The 10,993-nt window shown below is 44.9% G+C and overlaps 1 protein-coding gene across 4 annotated transcripts in view; it reads left to right on the top strand.

The window, feature by feature from the left end:
* Positions 1 to 4,639: 4,639 nt before the first annotated feature.
* The window catches only part of STXBP5 (syntaxin binding protein 5), a 102,564-nt gene continuing 96,210 nt past the window's right edge, over positions 4,640 to 10,993 (top strand). For all 4 annotated transcript variants that reach the window (XM_027725282.2, XM_027725280.2, XM_027725281.2 and 1 more), the window contains exons 1-2: positions 4,640 to 5,059; positions 6,823 to 6,920. In XM_027725282.2, coding sequence (XP_027581083.1) covers positions 4,907 to 5,059; positions 6,823 to 6,920 — 251 coding nt within the window. In that variant the 5' untranslated portion in view covers positions 4,640 to 4,906. The remainder of the gene's footprint in view (positions 5,060 to 6,822; positions 6,921 to 10,993) is intronic.

Genomic DNA, 10,993 nt, shown 5'->3' with positions numbered 1-10,993 from the left:
TAGACAGTTCATCTCCAATTGTGGTTATCCCAAGCACTAGCATAGCTTTTTTTCCCAGGAACCGACGAGCTAATTGACACATGCTCTTAATTTCCTTCTTGTTCATGGTTTATTCAAATCAAGCTGCAGAAATATCAAAAAAACCTCACCTGTAGCTGGATTTTTCACCAATGCAGATTATTGGGGGAAAAAAATCACAGATTTTTTTTGGCAACAGCTCTGAGTCTAGAAAGCTTGAGCAGCTTCCCAGCAGGCAGGAAAGATTCCAAAACTCACTGGAGCTGTGGTTACACTGCCCTGTCCAATACATTTGAGTAGAACAACCTGAATAACATTACTCCAGAAATGTTTCCCAGTTTCTTTCTATTTATAGCAAGGAAATGTTTGGCTAGGGCTCAGTCAATCCTTACTGCAGTGTGAGTGACTAAGCACCATTAAGAAGTTCTCAGAAAAGCTAAGCATCTTTCTTAGTCTTCAAAGCCTGGATTGACTGACTTTCAAAAGCTTTAGTGCAGTTAGAGGCCAAGCAGAGAGCCTGAGGACACTTCTGATGGTCCATTTCTCATCTATGCTGAGTATTGCAATAATTATTATGGTGTGCAAATCACCTGGAGTACACTGCCTTCTCTGGATACAACTGGTAATGCTTTCGGAGCTTATGTACAAAGTATGACAAACAATATGTATGGACCTGTCACTTCATTACCTACCCACTGCTCTGGATTATTCCACCACATCTTAGCATCCATTATAACTGGGTGGACTTTTACTCCTGCCTCATGTGGAACTACTATAATTCTCTTTCTTCTTCAGGGTAAAACTGCTGGTACAGTCACCATAGCTGGGCTTCGCGAACGAAGATTTGAGAAGGGCTCTACCCACGTTTGTTACAAGCGCGCTGGTGGCTAAAAAGGCCAATATGAGATAGACACATCCGGTTGCAAAAGGCACAGCAGAAAGACTCCTTAGGTGGTATATTCTGCAAGACACGATTCTTTCTGAGTTGTCTTTTCTCCTCAAGAGTGATCCTGCGTGCTTTCTCAAAAGCATCAGCAGTGAAAACAAACAAAAAAACCCCAAAACCAAATAAAAAACAACTAACCAACCAAACAAAAACACAAAAAAAACCCCCAAAGGCTCATAAGCACAGTGATGACTGCACTCTGCAGTTATCTGTTAAGTTATTGTGATTATCTTGAGGCTAAAGACCCAACAATTCTGACCTGCACCAACCATTAGTCTGTAGGATCGCATTTGTATCTAGGCCAACACTTCATGCCCATGAAGAAGATCCCCATGGCCTCAAACAGCTGTTAGGAACAGTGGCTATTTATGCGGTATCTGTAGAATACTGATCAAGAAATGAGCAGGTTATCCTCTCTCTCCTTTTCTAGCAGTGTTAGCCAATAGGAAGGCAAAGAAGACCAGAGCCAAGTGGATTCATTTGGTGGCAGGGATTTGCATGGCGCTGCTGGGGCCTAAACAACTTGTGAATATTTAACACTGACTCTGTCACAGTTGGACTCTGCCACAGCTGAGAACAAAAATGTTGCAAACTAGTTGGGTCTGACTGCTTCTTGCCCAGCTATGCAAGACACTTGGACTTTGGACTGGGGTATAAAACACTGGAAAGAAATTTCAGACATCAGAGGCCGGAAGGACTGAGCGGGACACATGAAGGAGGTTAAGTAAAATAGTCTCATCTGTAAACAGGATGTGGTTATTGTGTAAGAACTGGAGGCCCCAAAGAAGCTCTCGAATACAGCAGCTAAATCCTGTGAGATAATGTGGATTTTTGCTGAACTATAAAATTAAAAGGCCTATTACTGTTCCCACTGACATCCCAGTGAACCCAGGGGTTTTTTTCACAAATTTTCCAGAGGAAATTACTCTAAAATTTTTTATAGGAAGAGCTCTGACGTCCCAGGGAGCATTGTTTTGTTGAATGGCATCAACCAGTAAGCCTGAAGAAAGAGAACTGCTGTCCTCTCAAAGTTGTGCATATTGTATCATTTGCCTAAATGTTTGCAAGTATAGATACAATGTTGCAATAATGAATGGGGGGGGGTTCTCCTGGTACGTGCTAAGGTAAACAGAAAATCCAATCCAATCTCTCATCTAAAAATGTACAGTCCAATTAAAAAATGCATTCATGGGCTAAGCACATAGAAGGTAAGAAAAGGAAAGAAATTCTAATAAAAAAAGTGGGCTTTTCAAGTCCTTTAATTTGTCAGCCAGTGTTTGAAGATGATTAATACTACTATAAATAATAAGGTTAGTTGTGCTATCAAAGTTGTAACTAGGAGTGTTTGCAGGGTTTGGTCTAACACATACAGACAAGAGGACTCAAATGGACTATAACTTACATTCTTAAAGTTATACACATATATGTCTTTACCTGTAACAGTTTGTATTTACAGTCAAACAGTCAAACATGGCCAAGTTCTCCAAGCTTTTTCCTGGTTTATTGTGTTACAATAAGCACAAGTGAGTAGATGGGAAAATAGACATTACACTGTAACTTATATACATTAACTAAAATCTGTCACAGATAACTAAAGACACACTGAAAATGCACACATGTATCTTTTAAAATTTAAGTTGTTTTTTATATCAGATATTTATTGAACCTTAATTAAGTCTGATTATTTTATTTCTAGGGCTTTTGCCATCTCTGGAAGCATTCTTTCACATTTTACTAAGATGATTTCAGGAGATGTCCAACAGTCCTGGTAGCACAAAAGAACAGCTCTGTACGTTCACTTTGCAGGAATATGTGAACTGTCTTGGTTTCTTTCAAATGCTTATACATGGTATACCTGCTGGCAATATGGCTGTAAATTAACATGGGCTTAAAGGTCTAAGAAGAGTTTGTGGATTTTTTACTTCTAATTATGATGATGGCTGCATCATAGCTTTTCGCTGCATTCCAATTATGCTTATCCCTCTGTGCACTACGACCTTTACTGTGCTAACAAAGCATGCCTGGCTATCAGGCTGGAAACACCATTTGAAAGGACCATTTCACAGTGTGCAGAGACTTTTAGTGCTAAGGCATTCATGCTGTAGCTTGCAGATGAGAGCCAGTGTCTTGAATCACACCTCTACAAGTTTTCTCTCCAAAAGTGATGATTGATCTTCCAGTTGATTTTAGTTGAAAAGGAAGTTCAATAATGAGTCACAAATAATAATTATCTCCGCCAATGTAACAACGATTGAGACGAGTGATACTTATTACCTGACCACTGACCAGATAATCCAAAAATGCAAACTAGTACTAAAAGAAAAATAAAAGCCGAGTACAGAATACCGTACAACAGCGGTTATCAGGAAGAAACGTTTGACTCTGTGCCACCGGTTTACATTGGTCTTTCAGCCGTAAGAATGAATGGAAGCTCCTTCGTAATCCCTGCGCTCACCTGGCGACGCTAGGGACTGGCTGTGCCTCCGCCCGGGCGGTGTTGGCCCCTTTAGGCCACTCTCAGCAGGCGCTCCCAGGTCGGGGCCACACCCCCAGCACGGCGGTCGGGGTGAGGGGTACGGGGGGCTCACACACACCCCTCCGCTACCTCCCCTCTCCTCGTCCTCAGTCCCGCCGCCGCTCTGCGCTCCCTTGGCCTTGGCGGACCCGCTGTCCGGCCGCCGCCCAGGGCGGCACCACCACGGGGGAACGCCCGGCACTGCCCTGGCCTCGGCCGACACTCGCCCCGCCGCCCGGGATGAGGCACAGCCCCGCCGGCCCCGCCGCCGGGGAATCTCTCGCGGGAAATACGCGTGGAGGGCGGCTCCGCGGCAGCCGCCGTGCACCTCCGGCGTCGCGCCAGCGGCAGGGGTGGCGCTGCCCACGGCAGCCGCGACCTCCGGCCGCCACCACCTGTTACCTGATTCCGCCTCCGCCCGGCCGGAGGCCAACCCTCGGCTCCCGCCGCCCCGCCGCGCCCCACTCGCGCCCCGCACGCCGCCCCGGCCCCTGCACGGCGCGGCGGGGCGGGGGGAGCGCGCACCGCCACATCCGGGTGCCGGCGCTCTCAGCGCGCATGAGCGGCCGCCCCGCCGCTGCTGGGCACGGCGCCGCGGTACCGCCGCTGCCGCCGCCGCCGCTCCTCCCCGGGGCGCTGCGCTCCGCGCTGTCAGGCAAGGGGGAGCGACCGCGAGGCGGGGGAGGCGCCCTCCGCAGCAGCAGGAGGAGGAGGAGGAGGGGGATGGTTGTGGGGGCGGGCAGCGGCAGCCGCTGGCAGCAGCCGGGAGAAGCCCCGCTGGTGACTGGCTGGCGGCACACGCAGCTCTGAGGAGGCGGAGGGTGCCTGAGCCTAGCCGCGGGGCGGGAGACTGCTGCCGCGGGGGGAGAGGCTGCGGCGGCGGGCAGGGACCGGCACACACGCACACGCCCACACACACGCACGCATACACACACACACACACACGTAGGGACAGGTGACAGCGGCGGCCGCGGCTGCCACGATGTGAGGCGGGGGGCGCGGGGGCTCCGCGGAGGGGCGAGGCGAGGCAGCCCGCACAGCTCCGGCGACGGGAGGGGCGGCTGGGGCGGGGCCGGCCGGGCCCGCGGCGATCCCCGGCGGGCAGGGCGCGGGGCGTGGAGCGGCCGCGGGCGGCGAGTCGGGACCGGCGGTGGCGGCGCTTAGTGGGCTGATCGGCTCCTGTTTGCTTGGCTCCAGTCTGCGTCTCCGAGCCCGCGGGCCCCGATGAGAAGCGCCCCTGCGCTGCCGGACTGACGCCTCGCCGCCCTCCCCGCGCACGAGAAGGAGCGCGGCGCCCCCGATCGCGGGCCGCCCCTGCACCGCCCTCCCCGGCGGGGGCTCGTCTGCCGCCTGCGGGGCGGGCGGCGCGGTGGTGACAGCGCGGCGGCGGCGAGGCCGGGGGAGCGGGAGCGCCGCCGCCGAAGACCATGAGGAAATTTAACATTAGGAAGGTGCTGGACGGCCTGACGGCGGTCTCCGCCGTCGCCTCGGCGTCGTCCGCCGCGCAGCAACAGCAGGCGGGGAACCGGGAGACGGAAATCCAGGAGACGCTCCAGTCCGAGCACTTCCAGCTCTGCAAGGTGAATGAATGCTGCAGCCCCGAGCCGGCTGGTGGCCGGGGAAGGGGGCGCGCCGCCGCGATGGGAGCTGCGGGCTTTGCTCCTCCGTGCCGAGCCTGCCGAGCCTGCCCGCTGCTCCTGTTTACTTGTTGGATTTCTGTATTTCGGGGGGTGAAGAAGGGAAGAAAGCGGCGGGTGTAGCTGTACAGGTCTTGCTGGATTACTCTAGTCATCTTTCTTGGAGAGTCTCAGGGTTTGTCGTCTTCTAGTAATACTGACATGTTCATGAAGGCTTCGTAGAAAGAGTTGGATGGATGGGGAAAGGAGTGATACCTAGCTGTAGCGCAGATGTGATTATCGCGGCATTTGAGTAGAAACCTCTGCTAATGGGCCCGAAGGACAGGGGATCTGTTGCTCTGCGTTATTTGGAAATGCATTTTTCCTGTTTCTTTACGCCTGAAAAAGGCTGTCGTCTTCCGTGGTGGTTTCACTGCAGTGTGTTGCCGAGTTGCTGATGCTGCTATTGCAAATCTTCTCTAGAGACAAAGTTCCTGTTTATTTATTTGCTTGCGTGTGATACACTAACTGCGATTTGTGTCTGCACATTTCAGAAAATGATGCAGCGAATTAACCACGAGCTGTACCAAGAGGAATAAAAGCTGATTTGAATATCAATGCCCATTTTTATCTTTGCAATGCACCCATGGCCTAGCTTGACATGGATGAGCTTGTTCATGGATTCTCCTACTTGTTTTTTCTAGTATTGCAGACATTTCTGCTGCTTTTGCAAGGTGGTCACAAAGGATAGGGAAGAGAGCAGAGCTGTTGTCAGTTAGATCTTATTTGCTTGCGAAATACAGAGTTGTGGGGTATGCCTGCAACTTCAGTTAAGTAGGAGTATATCAGAAGTTTGCTTTGTGTTTATGAGATCCTGGAATACCCCTGCTTTAAACTAAAGGTTTTGAAACAGAAAAGCTAGCATTTGTATGGCTTATACTGTGTGTGTGTTTATAGCAAAAATGAGAGTAGGTGACACTTTTATTATGTTCTCAATTCTGATGAATTGCAGCCTGAGAAGCATAATGGAGTTATTGCTTGGTCGATTACCAAATTAGTCTTGGCTAACCAAAAAGCTAGAAGTGCCAATAGCTTCATATTAAGAGAGAATCCCATTGTTGAGGTGGGGTATTTTTTGGTTTTGTTAATTCTGGGGCTGGCTGTTCTCTTTGGGGAAAGTACAGAGTGAGAGTTTGGTTCTGTCAAGCTCAGGTTGTTTTCTTTTTTCCCTGCTGAGAGAGGTTGCACTGTCATGTGGAGCCCATTGGATTGAAATTGAAGTGATTCTGAGAAAAGCAAGTCTTTAGTAATTTGTAATAGCTCTGATGGCAAGTCCAGCTTTGTTGCCAAACTTGCTAGGCATATCTCACATTTTAATAGTTTAATGTCTTTGTTAGAGCTAAAAATAAGATTACTCAGGGAATGAAGTAGACAAAAAAGTAAAATGCTGAGTTGATACAGAAGAAAGGTAGGATTCAAATTAAGTTTCAGTAAGTCTGAATATCACTTGGTGCTCAAGGATGAATGAGTAATTATGACTGGAAAACATCGTTTATAATTGGTTCATGTAAGACAGCTGATTTTCTCAGTCTGTCATTTAAATGCTTTGTAGTTCCTTTTTAAATTGTGATTAACGCTGAATCCTGTTTTCTAACATACAGTATTGATTCTGTTTATTTTTGGTATCCTGCTTGACACATCATTACTGCGATCCTCTGACTTGTTAGACCGTACGCCATGGTTTCCCCTATCAACCTTCAGCCTTGGCATTTGATCCGGTTCAGAAAATACTGGCCATCGGGACTCAGAGTGGAGCACTAAGGCTGTATCCTTTTGTATTCTGAAGTGGAATTAGTGCACTTTACGCAAGCGATGTTTTGATTCAGCTGCTGGAACCCTTCAGAAGTCTGGTGGGAACCAGGTATGCAGGAGGGGAGAAAAAAAACAAGCTCTGTTTTCTGTTTGTGGGTGGCTTGGTTGTTATGGTTGCTTTTTGTGTCAGTTCAAGTTGTGTTCATGATGTGAGGCATGGCTGATCAGTCCCCATTATCTCAAGTTAATATATACATTTTGTAGAGGATTACTAGTGTGCTGACAGTTTACAGCAGCTGACTGCAAATCTAAAGAGAGCTCTATTTTGTTCTGCTCTGTCCTTTGGGATTGAAACATTCTGTGCTGCTTGCTAAGGGTGGGTTTTTGAGGGTTTTTTTGGTTGGTTTTTTTGGGGTGGTGGGCTTACTTTTGCTGGGCTTGTTCCTGAGATAAGCTTTGTAATGCTGTAGTTACCTGCTACTAATTCTGAGTAGCCAGATGATGGTTTCAAGTGGTAACAGTAAAGGGTACAGGAATTATATCTTGCTAATAGTTTCCTAGTGACTGAGATAAGCAAAATGAATTTTTGAAATAAGGGCACCAGTAACCCTGCTTCCTTTTGTTCACTAAAAAGTGAACTACCCATATGTTCATAGCCATATGGTACCAGAGCCATATGGTACTATCCAAGCCATGTAACAACATATGTGTTTTAACTTTTATTTTTAAAAGATGATGTCCTGTAGATTCTTTAATCCATGCTGCTATTGCCCAAACCTTTGCTTTTCAGCGTAAGATAATTAATTGAATTCTTTGTTGTCCTAAAATTGGCTGAACTCTAAACACTATGGGGAAGGCTTAGGCCATCTTGCTAGAAAAATTGACTTAATCTTCTTTAAACTGTAGGTAAATATAATATTTTCCTTTGCTACTTATATTAGTCTACAAGTACACCTTGTTTGTTTCTTTCTGGAACATCACTACTGTACTAACTTACTGTCTGTAAGGTTAATTGCTTTAAGAGGATTGACTTAAAAGTTGAAAACTAGAACTGAAAAACTAGATTTGTATTATGAACTCCCAAGGTTTCTTAATTCAAAGCATGACGAACAGTGATGACAATGCAGTGTTCTTAATGCTGTATTTGAAACTACTCTTAACTCCATAAACTATTGTTTTGAAAAGGTCATAAAGTTGGTGTAAATAAAGAGTACAGTTCGTGTAGGTGATGTTGTTAATAATAATAATAAAAGTGAGAAAGCAATAAATAAGAAAGCAAGAGACATAAAAGTAAGGATTTGGATTGGAAGAAAAGGAGAGATGAAAATGTACCTATTTAGAGCTTGCCTATTATTTTGGGCAACATAATGTTGCAGTTTGGATAATGATGACTCAACAAAACCTGTTTATGGATGCTTTTATGTGACTACACACACCTATGAATTCTTGGAGTGTGAATTACTTTCTAAATAATCGAGAGAGCAATTGGAAAATTGTTGGGGAAGAAACAGTTACTGTGAGAAAACTGCAGAAAATGTATTTTCTAAAGATAGGGAAGAGGTTGCATGCAGAGGCTGAGAGGTTAGTGCTCCCCTAACTTGATGAGGAATATACTTCTCAGTACTTTGATACAGTTCTTGATTCTTGGAAGAACTGCTTAAAAGCTCTCGACGTAAGCTGTAAACAGACAACACTGCAAAAGTTGCATCTCCTGTGATTACTTCCTCTTGTCGATGGAGGAGTGCAGGCAGAAGGAATAGACTTAGATTCCCAATACGTATTCCCAGTGTAAAACCAGCCCCTCGCTTTCTGCCTAATGAAACCAGTTTGAAAAGCACTCATTGAGAAAGAGTAAAGCTTGCAAGAAGTGCTTATTTCATTCTATTGCTAAGAGATAAAAACAGAGCCAAAAAGTGCTTGTTGACCCTCAGAATGATTTGCCTGCTAAGGTTTTTATGAATAATAAATTATGTGCAAGGGTTCATTAAAGTGGGAGCCACTTACTCTTTAAAGCTGCAAGAGTGTTTTTAATTGAAATGAGGTATGGACTAGAAAGACTGAGTGTCAGTAAAGTGATATTCATTGAGAAATAAATCCAAAAGTGGGATCTTAATTTTCTTCTGTTTTCATGCTGTGAGAGTACAGAAGTAAAGGAATGATAATGCTTCTTTCATTGCCTACCAGCAAATGGGAGCTGGGTATTAGTGTTTTCCTTGTGTCTTCAAGTATAGGTGAATCTTTTCAAGCTTTCACTGCTTTTCTATTGTAAGTAAGTGATCTGAGGAATTGGGAAACAAGTCTTTTTCTAGAAAGGGTATTAAAGATAAAATATTCTTGAATCAAGGAATGAGAACCTGTTTGAAATTTCATATGAGGAAATTAATGTTAAAGTCCTGATTTGACTTCAGGTATTTATCAGCTAAATAATGTCTTTACAGAGGTTATCTGTATTTGATCAGACTTCGATCTGGGTATTTTAAATTCAGAACCAGTATCGATCAGAACAGGTGGAATTTTCTTAGCCACACTTGTCTCATTCGTCTTTATGAGGACTGTAACCACTAGTGAAAGAACAGAGAGACTTCTAATACACAAATACTAAATGTTGTCTCTAGTACTGTTATAGTGATGTGTGAAAATAGAACTAAAGCTTTTTCTGAAAACACAAAATCTGTGGATGCAAATATACTATCAGTTCACTGACTTTGTCTTTATCTCTAATAGATAAATATACTAAATAACATCAACGCTATATTGAGTTCACTGAATCCACAAAATAATTGTAAAAATGAAAATAGCTAAACTATAGATGTCATGTTTCCCTAGTTGAACTGAAGTAGAATTACTACTCTGTTAATATTCTTTGCCTCTAGGCTCGATGGGTTAAAATTGGATGGGAGTGTTGTGTAGTTGGTAACTTAGTGTGCCAGAGGTATGACTGCCGTTCCATGCCTATAAGCAGCAGTTGGTTCAAGATCTTGCAGTTTTAAGAGGGATAGAAGTCCATAAAAATACTAGGAGAAGATTGCTTTTAGAGTAAAACTTAAACCTAAAGAGTCATCAAAGGTGGTTTGAGATTATTCACTACCTTAACTTCAGCAGTATATTCCTTGTATTCCTTTTAAAAATCTTGATTCTACTTCCAGAGTTACTTAGGAATATTTCTAGCTCTTTAGCTAAAAGACTAAAAAGTAAGTGTTTGAGGCAGACTGGTGTTACTCAGGTATTAACCTTAAATGGAGAAGTATTTTTTCCCTCCGTAGAAAGGAATACTTTGAGCAATTACCAACAAAGGCTGTGTTCTGTTTTCAGCTCTGAAGAACAGCTTGGTTCCTTTACTGTGTATGAGGAAAAGTTGCAGTGAGTAGCTTAGTAGAATACAAACCTTGGACAGCCAGCTGATGTGACCATCTCCCTGACATAAGGATCTGTTGAAAATAGTTGTTTGATTCTGTTTTCACTGTTGCAGGGGAAATGGAGTGATGAGGTAGGCAGAAGGGCAGATGCACAGTGACATAAAATCTCAAATGATTTGTCACAAACAGTTGCACTCACCTGGATATGCTGATCCAGTTGTTCCTCTGAGTATGTGGTATGTGATGCTGATTGGAGGACACTTGTTCCAGATGCTTGAGGTGTTTGAGTCTTGGCTTGAGCCTGCCTCTAGTTTGGCACTTCTGCCTCGGGCTCCCCCCTTCTTCACAGTGCTGGATTTTTGTGGATGTGATCCCCACAGGAAGCAGTTGTGCTTTCTATTGATTTCAACCTGCTATGGTCATTGCAGGTCAATATCTTTGGCTTTCTCCATACTTGAAGGGATTTAGCTGCTGTTACCAGGATGGCTTTTGCCTTTTGGTCTGCTGTTGCAACTTGTGAGATATCAAGTAGTTAAAAGTTCATCTATGCTTTGCTTCTTTTCCATGTGCATAATTGGCTTTGCTTTGTTTTCTCAGCAGATATAAAGCCTTTTAATGAGTTAGCTTAGTATATCTACTCATGGTTTAAGTTGATGTCATTGGCTAGACTTCACCCCATGACATCCAGGCAATGTTCAGTGTCATAGGTAATAGCCCTGCTTCCATGCTG

This window comes from Pipra filicauda, unplaced genomic scaffold (assembly GCF_003945595.2).
Source record: "Pipra filicauda isolate LSUMZ 115617 unplaced genomic scaffold, ASM394559v2 scaffold42_size3861933_pilon, whole genome shotgun sequence".
Taxonomy (NCBI): domain Eukaryota; kingdom Metazoa; phylum Chordata; class Aves; order Passeriformes; family Pipridae; genus Pipra; species Pipra filicauda.
This window is presented reverse-complemented; position numbering and strand designations above follow the sequence as displayed.